This window comes from Pteronotus mesoamericanus, unplaced genomic scaffold, assembly GCF_021234165.1.
Source record: "Pteronotus mesoamericanus isolate MK-2021 breed Mesoamerican mustached bat unplaced genomic scaffold, CSHL_Meso_final contig_33, whole genome shotgun sequence".
NCBI classification, from domain to species: domain Eukaryota; kingdom Metazoa; phylum Chordata; class Mammalia; order Chiroptera; family Mormoopidae; genus Pteronotus; species Pteronotus mesoamericanus.
Window position 1 is genome coordinate 12,906,401 of NW_026555135.1, and position 19,234 is coordinate 12,925,634.

Genomic DNA, 19,234 nt, shown 5'->3' on the forward strand with positions numbered 1-19,234 from the left:
AAAAAGAGAGAGAGACATTGCCATCTCTTGTCCTGAAAGACCAGATAACTGGGATAACCTCACTTTTCCAGTATGCTATTTGTACAACTGTGAGGTCACAGTGGTTTAGGGCTAGGCGAGGTCTTCCTGGATCTTCCTAGATGAGAACCAACTGCCTATTTTATTTCAACATTAAAGCAAAAAAAAAAAGAAAAGAAAAAGAAAATCCTGTCCTTTTGGAATGCTGTCACATTGCTAGGAGGAGCTAATTTTTATTGACAGCATAATTCCCAAACCGCTGTTACCTGTTCTCCCTCTGTTTGAGGAAGTGGACCGACTGCTTCTCTGGAGAAGATTGCCATTACTCTGGCTGACACTGTTGTCCAAACAGGGCCTCAGCCAGCCTTGAGCAAAGAGAGGAGGCCTGTGTACTCCAACAAAAGCTAGGCCCACAAGAGAGTGCGAGGCTTGTGGACAGAGTGACTTCAGAGCCACTTTGGCTTAACAGCTTTGGCTTATGTCTTGATTTTCCAGGACAGGGCAATAATGTGAACAACTACTTATAGATACCACAGGATCTAGTGTTCTTCTCACTAACAAACCCGGATAAAATGTCACTCCTCCTTGAAGGACGTCCCCACCTGCAGCTGCTGGTGTCAATACTGGAATCTCCTCCCAGTGTGAACTCCATTGCTCTGACAGGCTCCCCAGAGCTGTCACCCTCCAAATTTGTCTTCCTCTAAGGCTGCAGTGGAGGGCCCCTGTGCGGCCACCAGCGGCGACATCCACGTGCCTTCATGTGGGTAAGTCCTACCTCGGCCCCACAGCCCCCGTGAAAGGGCTTTCTCTCATCTGGCCTATTCTGCACGTTTGAAGTGAACACAACATGGATGATGATTCTTGTGATTTCCCTAATCTGTGTACTCAGGGCAGCAGGAGCCAGGTGATCCTGTGTTTGAAATAAAACAGGTGACTGGTCTGAAAGAGCAGGAAGCAAATTCCTTCTGTAGATACAAATCTTCCTGCTTTACCCTTGAGCGTGTTGTCCTTGCTTTGTTTTCAAATCTGAGAAATCCATGCCCTTCCGGTGATGGCTGTAGGGTGCTAGTCCTGAGGTGCTGGCTTGTTTTTGAGTAACTGTTCCTTCTACGAGGCGAGGGGAGATAGAGGCTTCCAGCTATGTCTAAGAAGTGCCCAAACAACCTGCTGAAAACTAAAAATAAGTCTCAAATTTAGCTTGTTATTGTCTGTTTTCAAGGTCAGATTGGCAGAAGGTATCCGTCAAAACAGCCAAACGTGCTTCCCTGTTATCTCTGTTCAAAAGGGCTCCCTATCGCCTACAAAATGTGGGGTCTTGCTATGGTGAGTGGGGTTTTGTGCTGGATGTGTAAGGGCTACAAAATAACCAACACATTATACTTATACCTTCCTCAATTAGCTTTTATACTAGTAGCTACCCATAGGGTAGCTATAGTAGAAATAAAAATAACAATAATATTGGGTAGCTAAGAATTGGAGAATCAGACACCATACGACATGTTAATATTTTGATGCATTTCCTAATTTTATCCTCACTATAACCCTACAAGGAGGGTATTGTCACTATTGTACTTTGTGAAGAGGAAACAGAGGCTTGCCCAGTGTGCTGGCTATTCTCTGTTTGCAACTCTCCACCCTTCACTGCCCTGCTCTGTGCACGGGAGGCTGAGCCTTGCAGACAGCCAACCTGGCTCCTTTTGAGCTGATTCTGGCAGGCTCCAGAGATCAGAGGGTGGAAGAAAAGGCCAGGATGTTTTATTCCCACTCCCTCTCTCCTTGGTACCAGAGTCCCCACAGTAGCTGCATCCCTCCCTGGACCACACAGCCCCTGGCCACCAGGCTCTCCTGTGGCATCTGTTCCCTTCTACTTCCTGCCCTAACAGTAGGGATGGCTTCCCCATGTTGCTAGACCCTAGGTGCTCTCTGTCATTGTTTGTTCCCTCAACCCTGTCTGTCCTCACTTCTGTAAGGAGCCATTCTATATGTTTCTTCATTTGAACCAATCAAGGGCAAACTGTGTTCCACTCAAGACCCCAACTGATACATCTAGCAAAAAAGATGCAGCTCAGAGATTCAAATCCATAATGTTCAGGAGTAGGAGAGAGGATAAGTAAACTGAAAATAAAATAAATAAGATTATAAGAGCCATGAGAAAGTTGTAAAAAATGTTGTGAGAATTCAAAGGCCAACACAAATACTTTGTTGAGGATGTGACATTGTTAGGCCTTTTAAAAATGAGTAGAGTCGAGACAAGTGGGTATGAAAGAAAGAGTTTCAAATATGAGCAAAAGCATTGAAGTAGTAAAAGCACAAACCACATTTGGAAACAGAAGTGGCTCAGTTCCAGAAGGGGAGTAAGCTTACGGATGGTGTTTCTCAGCCTGCGTGCTATAGAACTCTGCTGTTCTTTGAAATGTTACTACCACTATGAAAGGAAAAAAAAAAAAAGGAGTCCTCAGTCAAATAAGATTGATCAGATATCTTTGAGGTCAATGAACTTAAGCAAGTTTCTCTACTCAGGACTTCTCAGAGCATTTGAAAGGCTAATAGGCATATTTGACTAACTTTTTTTCATGGATGGTCTGTTAATATCTTCCAGAGTGCAGGGGAAACAAAGTTTGGGAAACACATATTGTCCAGTAGACCTCCACGATTTTGGGGAATCCTGGCAATGTGATTCAGAACACACTGTGGCAGCTATAATTCAGAGAATGTCCCAAAGTGCTCTGCAGAGGGTCAGCAGGAACGTTGCAAGTCATGGACAAATGATGCCTAGAATGCCATCATGTAGCCATAGCATGCACAGTGAAATGTAGTTGTAGGCCAAGTGAAAGCAAATGTGTTATCTCGACAAGACCCATAAATAAAGAATGGTGAATGGACATCAAACAGAAATTGAGGTTTATATCTTAGAAAACAGTGGAGCCCCAGTGGTAAAATTTCATATATAATGCGCCCTGTTCCTACTGGCTGGCAAGTCATACTATTTCACATCTGATATTTTAAGTTAATTAAAATGAGCCAGGCTCTCTGCTAGATTATAAGACCAGACAATAACTATAAATATTTAAAAACCTATAAAGACTAGAAAACTATAAATATTGGAAAGAAGAGCAAGACAGAGATCCTGCTTGGACCGGTCCAGGCCTGTTAGGAACAAGGCCGCACAACGGGAGGTGAGCTTTAATGTCACGTACTCAAATCACCCAGAACCCCGCCCCCCCACCCCAGTCCGTGGAAAAATTGTCTTCCCCAAGCTGGTTCCTGGTGCCAAACAGGTTGGGGATCGCTGTAAAGAACTCTAGTCCACTTGAGGCTGAACAATTAAATAAAGAACTTCAATGTAAGAAATGACTTCAATGCAACTCTCTAAAACACAGAGACTGGACTAATATATCTAGCACGGAAGGGTTTCAGAGAACTTGAAGGATAAATAGAATTTGCCAGTGGAAAAAAGAGAAACCTCATGAAAGATACTAAATTTGAATATCCAGATCCCCATATTTAACCACATAAAAGCTTACTCCATGTAATACAGAAAAGAGAATCCAATATTTATGAATCAATATAAACATAAGTTAAAAACAAAAGGATCCAAAAGTGCCTTGTAAAGTTATAAAGATGTGGCAGGAAATTTTATAATATAAATGTAAAGAGTGTATCAAAGGTTATTAAAATCTATTTCAAGGCCAGCACAGCATGGTTCTCCCTGCTGCTTCTCCCTAAGTTAAAGGAAGAAAAAATATCCTTATTTTCCCTTTTGTTCTTGATCATGAGGTTCAGTGTCCAACTTAAGAGTACATCAGAGGACTCCATTGCTGGCCTTTGGATACTTTTTCTGATTTTGACCAGAGAAAATGGGAAACACAGTTATTTCAAAATGTTTGCAGCTTTTCAGTTAAAAATGATGACCATGGTATAGAGGAAATTGCTAGTGCCAAAGCCTGTTTTTCTTTCTAATAATTTTAGATGCTATATTCTTTTAGTAGGATTAGAGTAAAGCTTTCTTTGCTGTGCAGTTTTTTTAAGGCACCATTTGGGACAATTTAACTATACAACTACTTTACATATTGGTTTTTTTATTTTTTTATTTTTAGAGAGAGAGGAAGGGAGGGATAATGAGAGGGAAAGGAACATCAATGTGTGGTTGCCTCTTGTGCATCCCCTACTGTGGACCTGGCCCACAACCCAGGCACGTACCCTGACTGGGAATTGAACAGGCTACCCTTTGATTTGCAGGCTGGCACTCAATCCACTGAGCCATACCAGCCAAGGCTATATTAAGTTTTTATATATTATGCCTTCACATATTTATATTCAGAGTGCACTGACTACTTTTATTTCCAAACATTTAAAATAAGTAATCTATACTTAACAAAAACACAACATTTTTCAATTCTTAAGTGTAGTACAAACATATTTTTAAAAAATTAAGTGCTGTAAAGGTTTTTTGGTGGCTGTTTTTGTCAGCTTTAAAAAAATATTATGGGAGCTTGTTGTGATTTTATTCTTTTAACCATGTAATATTTTAAAGCTACCATCATAAGGAAAAAAAAAAGGTTTTGTCCTTAAACACTGGCAAATATATAGATCTGACAATATAAATGATTCAATATATGTTTAGTGAATAAAAAGAAAAACTGATGGTACTGTATTAGAAGACAAAAAATACAATGCTGGCTCCCATTTGAATCTATAATTTTTCCTAAATTTAGTACTAAGAAACTCTTTGTTGCCTATAGAGCATACCTATTACAAGAACATTTTTGGGTTTAACAGGAATCCTGAAATAATTTTTTCTTAGAAAAACTGGATTAACATTTTTGGCATTGATGCTGTAACAATTTGATTCATTCATTCATTCATTCAACAAATTTTAAAACATTTCTTGAGCATTCACAGTAGTAGTAATAATAATAATACTGATAATAAGTAATGCCCATTTGGAATTTATCTTGTGCTGAGCCCTGTGCCGTGTGCTTTGTACTGATTAACTCAGAGTCCTTACAACAGCCCTCAATTAGCTCCACTGTACAGAAGAGAAAAGGTGCAGAAAGTAGCAAAACTTGCCTATGGTCACCCGACTACTATATGAATTTTTGGATTCTAAACTGAATCCAAGTCAGTGTGAATTCTAAACTGGATTCACATTCTTTGCTACCCCTGGCCCCCGTGGTAGGGATGCCTAAAGATATATGGGTTACCCTCCATAAGTATTACCATGTCATAAACTGAGGGACTGTAACAGGTCATCTAGGCTCTTTTTTTATAGATACGACATCAAGGCCAGGCCAGTGAGGTGATTTACCCAGGGATACAGAGGCAGGTAGGAACTGTCCGCTCTCAACCCTCTGTGTGGTCACTTGGTCCATTTCTGTTTACACTCACCACGTGACTCTGAAAACCCCCTAACTTACTAAGTAAACCACTAGATCTCTATTATTGTAGAAATAACCAACCATATGGAAATGATTTTTAAATATATAATTGTATCTCCTTAGAAATAATCCTCATTGATTGGTAACTTGGAAGTGGACAAATTGTGAAGCTGCATATGGATCTTGGCCCCATGAAAAATAAGCACTAAAACTGAGTTTAACAGTTTGGAGTTGGCATTGGGTGTCTCTCATCTCCCTGCCACCTTAAGTTATCTTTCAGTCTCATCTTGTCTCCTGCTCTGAGACCATTTAACAGGCCATTACTAAGTGATTGTACAAAGGAAAAAGAAGCAAAATAGAATCAAAAGGACGTTTAGAGGTGAATCAGCAACTGATTCAACGTCCTTAGTGTAAGCTGAAAAGAGGCAGGTCTGAGAAGCAATATAACACAAAATGGGGCCTGGTAGAAGAGCAGAAGAGATTGAGCAGAAGTCACAGCTGTAAAGCACCTAGTACCCTGTTTAACCGCTTTGAGCCTCGGTCTCCTCTTCTGCAAAATGGAGATCATAGTCCCTAGTTTTCTGTTTGCCTTGAAGATTACTTGTAATAAAGTATAGTGCACATTACGTGGCACATAGCAAGCAGTCAATAAACATAGCTATAGTTAAAATACTGTAGTCCAATCTTAGTTCTACCCCTCTTATTCACCCACTGATTTTCTCATTTCTACAGTGGAGGATGTTTGTTAAAGCTTTGTTCAGATCTTCACCCTTTGAGTTCCTGTTCCAATTATACCACCTTATGGAAGCCATCAACCCCTACCGGAGTGGAAATTAATAATTCCCTCTTCCATGCTTTTTAGCTGTAGCCTGATCGGCCTTTATCTCATTTGCTCCTATCTTCGGTTTTGTTTTGTTTATATTCATAGCATAAATTCCTAAAGATGAGGGATATTTGCTCCTGTGCAGTCACTTTATACAGAGCTGGTGCTCAGTAAACACGTGGACCTTGACCCGAATGCATTTTTAACACCTCAACTGCTATACACATGGAAAGTATTTGAGAATTATGATTATGGAGTTGAACTGAATTCTTAAGAAGCAGTGAGGATTTGGGTTTCTTGATACTGTTTGTTTTTTAGGGAGCGGAGTGGGCAAATACAAAAAGGAAAGCAAATATCTAGGCTTACCATGAGGGCACCTGCTATTTACACAGGGCACTTCTGTTGGAGGTGAGAGTACTCCCTTCATCTGTCCCCAACATTGTCCTTATGGCAATCTCAGTGACAACCTAGAGCCAGGTAGCATCCTCTCATATACTATTGACAGCTCCCAGAAACAACAGAAGCTAGTGGTGCTTGTTTAAGCCCCGAGCTCCCATTGGTCATCCGTAGTTAGAGCTCCTGTCTGCGAAGGGAGCAATAGGCTTGAGACTGGTTGTGGGAACAGCCATAGGGAAGGGATATGCTCTCGGATCCTTTTATGTCTCAGTTTCTCATTCTGACTTAAGGCAGTAATTAGCTTGCTCTCCCTAATCCTACCTCCTCAGATTGGCTACAATGTTATTTTTAAAACTGCCAGGACAAATGAGCAATGAATGTAAGGGTGGGTTGAGGTCTGCTGAAAGATGGTGCTCCAAGGCAGAGCGAAGGCACGTTCTTGTTGCAGAGCAGATATAATAATAACCAGTATTTATTAAGGGCTTACTACTGTATGTCAGGCAGTGTGTTTACCATTTTATGTGTATTAATTCACTCAGTTCTTAAAACACTACCATATGAGGTAGTCTTCATTTTACAGAGGAGGAAACTGAGGTACAGAAAGGCTGAGCCAAAGCTACACAGCCAATACGCGGCAGAGCCTGGAATAGCACTCCCACAGTTAAATGCCACTGGCACCCTCTTCATTATGTCCTGCTCTCTCTTCCTGTGGGCATCTCTTTAATGTGCAGCCTGAAACAACAATTTACATGTAATATGTGCTTAATAAATATTTGTTGGAGTAAAACTAATAAAACTGAAGCATAGGTGGGAAATCTCTCCATTCTCCCTCTCCTTCCAATTCCACCCTCAGCTCCTCAATTAAGTAAAGTGTATGACTTTCAACGGTGTTTCCCTAGTTGGGAACTACAGACCCTTAAAGATTCTTTTTTTTTTCTTCCTATTTATGATTAAAAAAATATAAACACAGTCTAGACCAATGAGATAAGCATCTGACACCAAGTACTGCTTTTGGTTCCAGTGCCTATGTGTGCTACGCCTTGACACCAACAGTTACCACTTCAGTTCTTACGCTAATAACAAAGGAACGGTGCAAAGTTAATCTCTAAATGATGTATTAGACTCAAATGCTCTTATTACAATGACACAGGGTGTGATGAAAGGAGGTGTGGTAGCTGAAACAGGAAAGAAGTGAGAAAATTGGGTCAATTCTGGGCACCTCACACACCATGACGATGGCAGAGCGGCACAGGAGTCAAATGTACCCAACCTAGGCAATCTGTACCATGTAACTCTAGTGGCTGAGTAAACATTGCTAATTTACATTGTATAGTTCTGGGAGGAGAGTTTATATTTAATCTATACATTTGTTTTGGTTTTATTCCAGAGTTGTTCAAAAGCTGTAACATAAGGTTATGTCTGGTTTTATGTGTATGTATATATGCAACATTTTTAAAGAAAATAATTTAAGCCAATACTGAGGCTAAGAAAATTTCGCCCTTAAAATCGTGGAGAATATTGGTTTCCCTCACATTTGAGAAACACTATATAACATGCATTCAGAGCTTTGGCATTTAAAACAGATTATACCCCCCTCCCCCTTGTGTGGCTCAGTGGATTGAGTACTAGTCTGTGAATCAAGGGGTTGCAGGTTCAATTCCCAGTCAGGCCACATGTGGGGGGGGGGGGTCCCCAGTGGGAGGCAGGCAGGTGGGGGGTGTGGCACGTGAGGGGCAACCACCCATTGATGTTTGTCTCCCTCTCTTTCTCCCTCCCTTCCCCTCTCTCTAAAAATAAATAAAATCCTAAAAAGAATAAAACAAATTAGAAACACGAATAGATTAGATAACGTCGTTAACACTTTGGTGTGAAATATTAGACCTTCGCCTTTTTTTTCCCCCAACCTGAAATTGGGTTTCTTTATTCTCTCCACTTAATCTTTTAATTAAAAATATTTGTTTGCTGTTTTTTCTGACATCTTAAATTTATTTATTTTTAATTTATAAATCGTGTTTATTCTATTACAGTTGTCTCAAATTTTCCCCCTTTACCCTCCTCCACCCAACCCACCTCCATCCTCCGCTCCCACAGTAAATTCCCACTCTGTTGTCCATGTCCATGGGTCATTCATACATGTTCTTTTAGACCATCCCTTTTTGGTAGCAGGCTTTTGATGGGAGAAAGAAAGGCTAAGAGACCACAGTGCTTTGAGACAAGTCGTCGTTAAACCTCCCTGTAAACCCTTGGGTTCCTTATCTGTAATATAGTGGTAATCTGCACCTCCTTTACCACAACGGCGTAAAGCTGGTTCACAGAAGGTGCTCAAAATGCTCAGTAAATGGTCATGTAAATAAAATACTGATGTACTTGGGAGAGAATAGCAAGGCTCTACCACTACGTTCTTAAATGGCATAGTCACCCGCCTGGTTGGAGGAAGAACCCGAATTGTGGGCCCCGTGGCGTGACTTTGGGAAGCAGGCCCACTGGGCGAGGAGGTGGCTCCACCAGCTGGCGCTGCGACAAAAAGCCAAGGCCCGTGGGCTCACCAGCCAGCACTCAGAGCTGCGATGCCCCTGTCGTGCTCCAGGTCCCACGCAATGCAGTAGGGAAGGCAAAGCTTTGGTGTTCTGTCACCAGAATGCGGGATTCCGTTCCTCGGAGAAACTCAGTGAAGCGGCAAGGAACTCGGTCATCACCTAAAATCTCTCCAAGGGCTAGTGGGGTGGGGAGCGCACATGTTTTTCGCCAGGCGGAGGGACTTCCTTGTGCACCAGGTGTGGCCCACGTCCCCAGCTCGGTGGATTGGGGAGCGGGGGTGCGGTATCTGTCTTTGCAAGCAGGCAGCGATTTGGAGGGTATCTGTCTTCCTGAGCAGAGAGCGGACTCCAGGTCAGGGAGTGCGCGGTGCTGGAAGGGTGAAGGCGCATGGGTCCTGGGCAGAGCGGGCTCTCCGCGAGAACAGGCGTTGACTGGCGCTGGGAGGCCAGCTCGGGAGAGCGCTCCTGCGCCGCAGGGACCCACCTGCGCTGGGCCGCGCTACCCACCTTCGGCCGAAGTCGGGCTGCTTGCGGCGGGGGTGCGGCCGCGGGGGCGCGTGACGGGCGCGCGCGGCTCACCGAGGGCGGAGGCGGGGCGGGCGGGCCTCGGGAGGCGCGGGGGGCGGACCCGCCTGCTGCCGGCGCTGCTCGCCTGCCCGCCTGCACTCGGTCGCGCCGCGGGGCAGACATGGGAGCAGAGCGCGCCCTTCCGGCGCCCACACCTGTCTGAGCCGCGCAACGAACCCCGGCCCCGGCGGGCAGCTCGGCGCGGGTGAGTGCAGGCGCGGCTGGGGCGCACTCGCGGACGCGGGGCAGCGCGGCGCGGGGAGGAGCGGGACAAAGGGCCGGTGTGCACGGGGTGGGGTGACTGCGTGGGGCACCGGAGACATGGCCCGGGCCTCCCTCGGGGCTCGAGAGCTGAGGCTCCGCCAGGCCTGAAGGAGCTGTGCAGAGACTCAGGCGTGGCTGGGCACTTGGATTCACACACTGTCACCCGTGAAGCGGATGGGGAGAAAAGGTTCTGAAAACTGCTATCTTGGATGCTGGGTGGAAGTAGAGAAAGAGCAGGCTGCGGGCAAGCCCCACTCTGGCTGGACGGTGGCAACCCTCCGCCACCACCACCACCACTTGTTTCCCTTGAGTTTTGCGTGTATGTGTTCCGACAACAAGATCTGAACGTTAGTTTTTAACCCTGGGCACGTTATTGTGAACACACCTTAGCAAGCAAAAAAAGTGCAGGAAACACACAGGTTGGGGAATAGGATCTGTTCTGTGAAGCCTTAGCTGATGACCGTGTGCTTCCCTAAGAAATGAATGTCTGTGAACAACGGTTGTTGAAAGCAAGTACTTCTTCAGCCTGGGGACACTCATCACGAGTTAACTTATAAATAAAAGTTTGGGAAAAAGTTTTAAAAGAGGAAAGAGAAGAATTGTTTAGGTGAAGGACTATTGCCACTCCCCTTTGGAGTGCAAATTCGGTTTGCTTTCTAGAGAAAACCACTGGTAAAAATCCAGTTTGTTTTATTGCCCTTTGGGCGACACCCACGAGACTTCAGAAACAGCCCCTAGTGGGTGGAAAGCTCCCAGTTAGTGCTGGCATGGGGCTGACTTCTCCCAGCTCCTGAAATTGAACTTGAGGGGTCCCCAAGCACTATTTAGGATCAGATAGGCCAATGTGAGAATCATTTTTTGCGTGCTGATGTGGGAAAGAGTTAAAGTTATGGTTTGAAGTCAGCAGTGGCCAAAAGCTGAATGCCAAATTAATATCAGGATATTTAGTGCACTTGTTTCAGGATCCTATTTGTGCATAAGAGCATTTAAAATAGAACTTATCATTGTGTCTCTCAAGAAGTCCCTGTTAGACAGGAGTAGACTGGAGGTGGAGTTGGGGAGAAGAAACTTAGGAAATACCACAAAAAAAGCCATTATATTTATTTGTGAAAGTGTTTGTGATCATATGCACACTATCTGCATTTGAATAAATCGTTTCACTTGTTTTTGTCCCACTTTTATAAAGTCAAGAGATAATCTGCCATGCTTTCTTGTGCCTTAACTGGAAAGGAAGCATTTTTCCAAGGTAACTAATATGGACCTCATTCTGTAACACTGACAACTTATTCAGGTCGATAGTGAATGGTGGGTGCATTTTTCTGTCTGTAGCATAAATGCCAAAGTGCCCATTAGTGGATCTGAGAACATTGCTGGCCCCGCTCTGCAGTGTTGAGGAGTCTCAGGTTCTCCCACACATTGCCTCTCATACATCCCCTAGGATTCAATTCACCAGGCATTATTCATGCATAACTCCCACTGACTCCGGGGAATTTATTTCTCATGGATTCACCATTGACAGTTTTATACACTCTGTTCTTGTTCCTCTGCCAGGTTTGTTCCAGGTCACTGGGGTAGTTCATTTTGCCTAAAATCTGATAGAGAAGAAGTTAGGCTTCGTTTGATCACAAGATTATGTTTAGGGTGGCTGGACTTGTAAATGCCCTGCATTTCTTTCCTGTATGAGACTGTAATTCTTAAACCATTATGTGATCAGGTCTGTTTTTCTTTAACAGATTCCGTGACTTTGGAAAATGAGAGCAAGCCTGGCTACAGAGCTTTGTTCATATTTAGGTATTTGCTTTAGGAATTAGCATGGTTTCACTGTTCACTGTCCCTGGCCACAGATTCCATGGAAAACCTTTTGTCATTCTTCCAACTGGTGTCCAAAACTTTTATGTTTACAAACCTTCCCACTGTTCCTTTCTGTCATCACTGTTCATAGTGGTCACAGGAGTTCATATGTTGTGCCATAGTTTATACATTGTCGTACGAATTAGATTTTCCCTCCCAGCATTTACTTGCTATGGGAGTTTATCATTCTCCCAAACACTTGCCCTGTTGGAGAAACCTGTGCTGTTGCAGTTTCGAGGACTACGGTGCAGAACTAGAAGAAAGCAGTCTTGGTGCCCAGGCTCCAAGTAGGTTGAATGTTGTTTGCACTTGGAATAATGTACATTGCTCCTTTGCCATAAAGTTAGTAGTGGGCTTCTGAAGTGGCAGCATCCTCATAAGGTGTACATATTTTTAGACGGTGGACAGTGAGACAGTGGTTCACACTGAGTGTGGAGCAGGGAATGTATAATCCTCTTGTGAGTCACATACATAGAGTTGCAAAAGGAATGGTGTTTCCATATTGCTAAGGATGGTGAAAAAATATTTGCCTACCTTAATTTCCCATACTGCTTTGCCCTTTAGGTGAAGTGATGCCTACAAATACTCAGCCGAGAACTTTAAAAGATAAATATGTATATGAGGAATTTTTATCCTGTAAAGACTTACTCCTAAAAATTAAACGTTGTAGACCTGAATTTTCTTCACCAGATTTAGGTGTAATCAGATAAGTCTTGGAAGTCTTTATGCCTTTTTTTAAGGTGTGAGTTTTCCAGGCAGTTCTATTACTGATAAGGTGGTTCATTTGTAAAGAAAGAAAATTTAAAGTTATATGACCCGTTTAGTTACCTTTCCAGTTGTGAGTTTATGAATGTTTTTATTACATCTGTTTACATTCTAGAGTATTTATATTTAAATACTTAAATGGGCATGGCACAGGCTTACCTGTAGTTTATAAAAATGGAAACAATAATTATTTGTCTCCTGGGGAATTAATTCTATAATCAGGTGAGCTGAGAAATTGTTGCATAGCCACCAACCTAATTTTAAAGCAGCAGTTACCCTTGGTGCGTTAAATGGGGAGGGGTCAGGAGAAGGTGTGAGGACTTCAGGAAAAGCCGTGGGGAGCAAGCGGCAGGATCAGTCCCCTGCAGGCTCTCCTGAGAGCTTTCACAGCCTGCCGTCCTCCCCTCCATTCCTGAAAGCCGCCCTCTGCTGGAGGCCTTTGTTTCCTTTGACGACTCATGTGGAAATCTTGTCCCCCAGATAAGCAAGAGATTAACAGGATAAAATTTCCTTTTTCTTTTCCCCAGTGCCTCCACCCTCCTTAACTTCAGGAGTAAAACTCTTGCCTGAGCAGTAAATGACAGTTGTCTGTAAACAACATAGTGCTTGACCTGGATTTTTGTGACCATAGAAAATTATAAAATTAGAGAATCTTGGACCTGAAAAGACCAGGGCTGAGATTTTACTATATTTTTTAGAGAGGGGACGGGAGGGAGAAACAGAAGGAAAGAAACATCGTTGTGTGGTTGCCTCTGGAGCACCCCCTACTGGGAGCCTGGCTGGCAACCCAGGCATGTGCCCTGACTGGGCATCAAACCAGGCAGACTTTGGTTCACAGGCCAGCGCTCGATCCGCTGTGCTACACCAGCCAGGGCAAGAGCTGGAAAGATGAAAGAGAACACCTGGTACTCATAGCAATTCTTAAATCACCCTAAACACATAGTTGGTAAAGGACTGTGCAATTTATGAAGCTGTAAATTTAATATGATGTCAGTTTAAACCCATCGGGGGACCTGAGGACACACAACTTTATTTCCCAGTTTCTAATCAGGTATTTTTTAAAAATGAATCAGTTTCGAATAATTTGACCTGCATTAAGTTCTAAATGTGAATCAAAGTGTTTTTCAAATCCAGTTTTACAGCTTTCAGAGTTATATATAAGCTTTAATCAGGACAGAAAATGTTGTCAGAACAAGGTTGTACCCCACAAGTTAATGAATAGATTTAAGTAATAATATAGAGAACTTGTAAGCAACGTTTCAAACGAATAGAATTACTGTTTCTTGAGGTGTTTGAAAAGCTTATTTCTAAGGGATTAGAACTTCACCCCACCCTCTGGTTTGGCAGTTCTTTTTTAATAGATGGCTGATGTCTCAACTGGCTAAACAGCCAGAATTTAAGTTGTAAGGACTCTGACTTAGTAATATTGTCTAATACCCATAAGACACTGTTCTATCTAGAACAGTAATACTCTGTGGCAGCCTCTGTAGCATTCGCTAGCAGACTGTGTGAATTGTAAGTGGTCCTAGAGGTGCCTGACTTAGTCATCCCTTGTTTCGCTGGAGAACAATTTCTGTCCTCTACGTTGAGGGGCTGGAGTGAAGCCATGGCCAGTCAGAGAGCCTCGCTGGTGGCCTGCGCTCACACCCAAGAAGGTACTTCTTCTCATTTCTCCATACCCACTAACTCTCGTGAACTGGTTTCTAAAAATATCATTTCTTTTTGAAAGACAGACATTGAAAAACCAACAACTGAAAAAGGTGTGCCCTGGTGGCACTTGTGAAATGAGGCAAGCTTCAAGGCCTTGGGAAGTGTTTTTTAAACAGGAATTTACTTCAGGCAAAAGAAAGCACTTGGAAAAACGAAATTAGAGTTAATTTCACCTGAGAGGGAGTTACTTCATTAATACAAGGTTCCCAGATGGATCCTGGTTTCAGACTCTTTCCTGCCATTCCCTTCCCTGATACCCCTTGCCAATGGACTATTTTAGTGTTTGGACAAATAGATGAAGCTAAGGACAGAGGCCACTGAAGCAATTCTGCTGTGGTAGATAATTCAAACTCCATATCCCAAGAATCCAGTTAGCATACAAATTTCAGTTTGGGGATTTAAAGATGTGTGATCAGGATAATAGATATGAGCATATTTTAATTGTCATATTCATCATGCACATCAAAAATACTATCTACAACTTATGATAATACATAGTATAATACTATTTCATCTCCTCCTCTCTCTCCCCTAAGAGTCATATTATGAAAACAGGAATACTTGGCAGCTTGCACCTCTCTCTGAATTCTGTGTTTTCTGTCTTAAGATAAGCTGAAGTAAAACTGGGCCTGCCACATCCGCTGCTCCACAAGAGCGGGCATTAGCATCCTCCGCCTTGGTGAAAGGGAGAGGGTGTAGTGTCTAGGGCTCCGAGACACAGCCCTGTGGGAGATGCACGATTCCTCCTAGTACATATCACACTTGGCAGGGATTCTGCTGTGGGGTCATTTAGTCACCTAGACAGAAACTTACATGGAGAAAAGGCTGTCCAAGCCCTAGATATGTCCAAGAGCTGGGTCCTTGCCCAGGGGAGGGGAATAATCAGATACAGAGCCATCCCCCATAGTCTCCTAAAGGGTTGTCCTCACCACACCTAGCCCACCCATAAAGTTCCTGTTGGGGAGGAAGCCTCTATTACCCTTAACATCCCCTCCCACATTTACTTAGAACTTTCCGTCATGACAGTACCCTCAACCTTGTGTGCACATGCATCCCATGATTTCAAGGCTTTAGAGAAATAATTAGATGTATTTCCTCCCCCCTCAAAAAAGCCCAGGGGTCCTTCCTATTTGGAAAAATGTGGAGAAGTGGTTTTGAGGAATCAGGAAGTCCTGAGGAATAGGCTTTCCTGTGGCTTCTTTCCTTTCCCTTCCCATCCCTGTTCTCCCTGACAAGTAGAATGAAAGAGAAAGAGACAAGCAAAAAGATCCAGGAGGTGGTTTGGGCACCCACATATTTGACAAATATAGCCTGTGGATATTGGGGATATAGATTGGAATGCTCAGCTGGACTAGATCAGCTCAATGGGAGTTTTCAGTTTTATGTAAAAGAAAGCAAAAGGCACCCAAACTTGCCAGTGGGTCTGGACTCTCAAAGAGGGGGAGGGTGAGAATAATGAAACAGTTTCTTCCTGACTCCTGCTACATTCCACTAGCCTCTTGAGACCTACCTCCTCCCTGTCCTAGTTTTGGGATGTTTGATTATGAATGCATTTCCCCACCTGCTAAGTCAACCTCTCTTGAGTACAAGGTTCAGAGCCGGTCAAAGCCGACTGATGCCTGAACATTTGTGAAAGTACTATGTCCCACCTTCTTTTTCGTTGTTGTTTTCCTTGTGGGGTGATTGATTGGTCTTTAAACATACCTTTCCGGATAAAACCCCCATTCCTTCAATTCCTATACACAGCCCTTCATAGCCCAACTCTTGCCTGTGGCCTCCGCCTCTTCCTCTGTTCCGCCCTGGCTAAGCTAAGCATACTTCCTGAAATGACTTGCACTATTGCAGGTCTCTCTGAGCTCACAGACTTGTTCCCTCTAAGAGTCCCCTCATTCTGTCTTATGTTTAACTTCTGTTCAGCCTCAACACCCACCTAAAGCATCACCTCCGCTGGAACGCCTCTCCTCTTATTACCTTACAGCTGACTTCTTGCCCTTTCTCTGAGCTACCACATCATCCTTGTTCATCTCTGCATGCGTCATTCAAAAGAACTATTTTTTGAGCCACAGCGATCACTCACTCTTCCACTAACACAATCATTCATTCAACAGATCTGTGTTGAGTGCTAGCCTAGGCCCAAATTCAAGGGAATTAGACTATCTTGGACCTCAGATACAAAGACCTGAACGGTAACCAACAGTAACAGATATAATGTGAGTGACCCTTGACAAAGACCCTGGTGGTATAAGACAAAACCCAAAGGAAGAAGAAATGTTTTATTTGAGGCATGACTACTCTGGCACTAAATTTATAATAGTTAAGAGGATTCTAAATTCAAAGCCAAAAAAAAAAGTCTTAGACCCTTCTGAATGCACCCACTATTTATAGACAATGGAAGTCCCCGCACGTGTGACACTGTGGAGCTATCCCTCCTTGATGCCTTGTCCCTCAGTAAGCTGAGTAATTTAAATTTATCCTCTACGTGAGCAAGGTGCTCTGTAGATGCTCCAAGTTCATGCTGTAATGAGAATGAGAGGAAAGAAGGAAAGGAGGGCAGGGGGATGATAGAGGTAGGAAAAGATGAAGGTTTAGTGTGAAACACAAAGAAGGCTCAAAATTACATGGAAATTGGGCTGGCCCATCAGTTCATCTGGGGATTAATGCCCTATGCACACCGCCCGGCAGTGGGCTGTCATTAGGAGCATCTTAAACATAGAAAGGAATGAACACCCGATTTCATTTTGGGCACCTAGCCACGGGAATGCTCCAAGGTCGTGCCCTTGCATTGTAAGTGAGACCATTATCTAGGGATTCCTCTCCACACCCTGATTCCTGAGGAGGGTTTACAGACTTAGAAACAATGACAGGCATTCCACTGACTGCTTCTGCGGTAAAGAGAGCGCTGAGCCCAGAGGTCAGCCCCTTGCCCCTCCTGACCCGCTTGTCTTTCTTCCCACAGAGTGGTGCTCAGCATGGCGGGTATTCCAGGGCTCCTCTTCCTCCTCCTTCTCCTCCTCTTCTGTGTCGTTGGGCAGGCGAGCCCCTTCGGTACCCACTGGAAACCCACTTGGCCTGCTTACCGCCTCCCTGTCATCTTGCCCCAGTCCACTCTCGACTTACCCAAGCCAGACTTTGGTGCCGAAGCCAAATTGGAAGTGTCCTCTTCATGCGGACCCCAGTGTCATAAGGGAAATCCACTGCCCACTTATGAAGAGGTCAAGCAGTACCTGTCTTATGAAACACTCTATGCCAATGGCAGCCGCACAGAGACACAGGTGGGCATTTATGTCATCAGCGGCGGTGGGGCTGGGTCTTCCGGAAAGTCTCGGAGGAAGCGGCAGATTTACGGCTATGACAGCAGGTTCAGCATTTTTGGGAAGGACTTCCTGCTCAACTACCCTTTCTCAACATCGGTGAAGTTATCTACAGGCTGCACAGGCACCCTGGTGTCAGAGAAGCATGTCCTCACGGCTGCCCACTGCATACATGACGGGAAAACCTACGTGAAAGGAACCCAGAAACTTCGAGTGGGCTTCCTGAAGCCCAAGTTTAAAGATGGTGGTCGAGGGGCCAACAACTCCAGCTCAGCAGTGCCCGAGAAGATGAAATTTCAATGGATCCGAGTGAAACGCACCCATGTGCCCAAAGGCTGGATCAAGGGCAATGCCAACGACATTGGCATGGATTATGACTACGCCCTCCTGGAACTCAAAAAACTTCACAAGAGAAAGTTCATGAAGATTGGGGTGAGCCCTCCTGCCAAGCAGCTGCCAGGGGGCAGAATCCACTTCTCTGGTTACGACAACGATCGGCCCGGCAATTTAGTGTACCGCTTCTGTGACGTCAAAGATGAGACCTATGACCTGCTCTACCAGCAGTGTGATGCCCAGCCCGGGGCCAGTGGGTCAGGGGTCTACGTGAGGATGTGGAAGAGACAGCAGCAGAAGTGGGAGCGAAAAATTATTGGCATCTTTTCCGGGCACCAGTGGGTAGACATGAATGGTTCTCCGCAGGATTTCAATGTAGCTGTTAGAATCACCCCTCTCAAATATGCCCAGGTTTGCTATTGGATTAAAGGAAACTACATGGACTGTAGGGAGGGGTGACGGAGTAATCCTTCCTGCTGCACTTACAGGTCTTCGTGTACTCATTTTAGGAGAGGCCAGATTTTGTCATTGGTGTGTGTATGTGTGTGTGATGTGTCATATCTTTTACCTAATTTTTTTTAAATTGCAAGAAGACTGGTTTTATTATTTGAAAATTGGTTTGTGTATCATATCATTTAAGCAGTTCGAAGGCGTACTTTTGCATAGAAATAAAAGCATACTGATGTTTGGGGCAATAGGGACTCATTAGCCATTAAGTTAATCTTTTACTTTTTGAGAACTTTGATTTTTATTTCATCTGAACTTGTTTCAAAGGTTTATATTAAATATGCCGCATACAGGAGATATAAATTCTTAATGTGTGTACATGTGTGTATTTTCCCCCGAGAGTCATCTTATTTTTGCTTTTTGTTTTTTTTAAATGCCTAATCACTAATGTTTTCAGATGGCAGTGTTCCCCAGCACATACAGCTCTTAGGAACTTTCACAGTACTTTGGAGACAGGCGGTTACAGTATTTTGGCTTTGAGGCATTTGCACAGGAGTCCTGGATTAGTAAAATAATTTGTTGACTCTGTTGGTACACATATTAAACTGTATTTTACAGTCAGTCAGTCCCCAAGCTGTTTTTAGTTTTGAAATAGTTTCTCTTCCAAAGACTGTTCCTCCAGTCTCGTGGAGGAGACTTCACACATGGCTCTGCCGGCTTTGCGGTCACACCGGAGCAGGCGAGGCTGTTTATGCCAACGCGTCCATTTAACAGGATTTCACTCACATTTCTTGAACTAGCTGTTTTCCAGAAGACAGTAATCAGGGCCTAATT

General features: G+C 43.8%; 1 protein-coding gene across 2 annotated transcripts; it reads left to right on the forward strand.

The window, feature by feature from the left end:
* The first annotated feature begins 674 nt into the window (after window positions 1-674).
* PRSS23 (serine protease 23) lies at window positions 675-18,763 on the forward strand. 2 transcript variants are annotated; one of them, XM_054576401.1, is made up of 2 exons: window positions 675-782; window positions 17,266-18,763. In XM_054576401.1, exon 2 carries the CDS (start codon window positions 17,279-17,281, stop codon window positions 18,410-18,412), a length of 1,134 nt encoding a protein of 377 aa, XP_054432376.1. In that variant the 5' UTR covers window positions 675-782; window positions 17,266-17,278; the 3' UTR covers window positions 18,413-18,763. The 2 variants fall into 2 exon arrangements, with proteins under 2 accessions (XP_054432376.1, XP_054432377.1); XM_054576402.1 differs by lacking the exon at window positions 675-782 and adding an exon at window positions 9,821-9,924.
* The last annotated feature ends 471 nt before the right edge of the window (window positions 18,764-19,234 follow it).

What these genes read in the sequence shown, in the direction of transcription:
- PRSS23 (XM_054576401.1), top strand. Translation starts at nt 17,279, where the DNA reads ATGGCGGGTATTCCAGGGCTCCTCTTCCTCCTCCTTCTCCTCCTCTTC.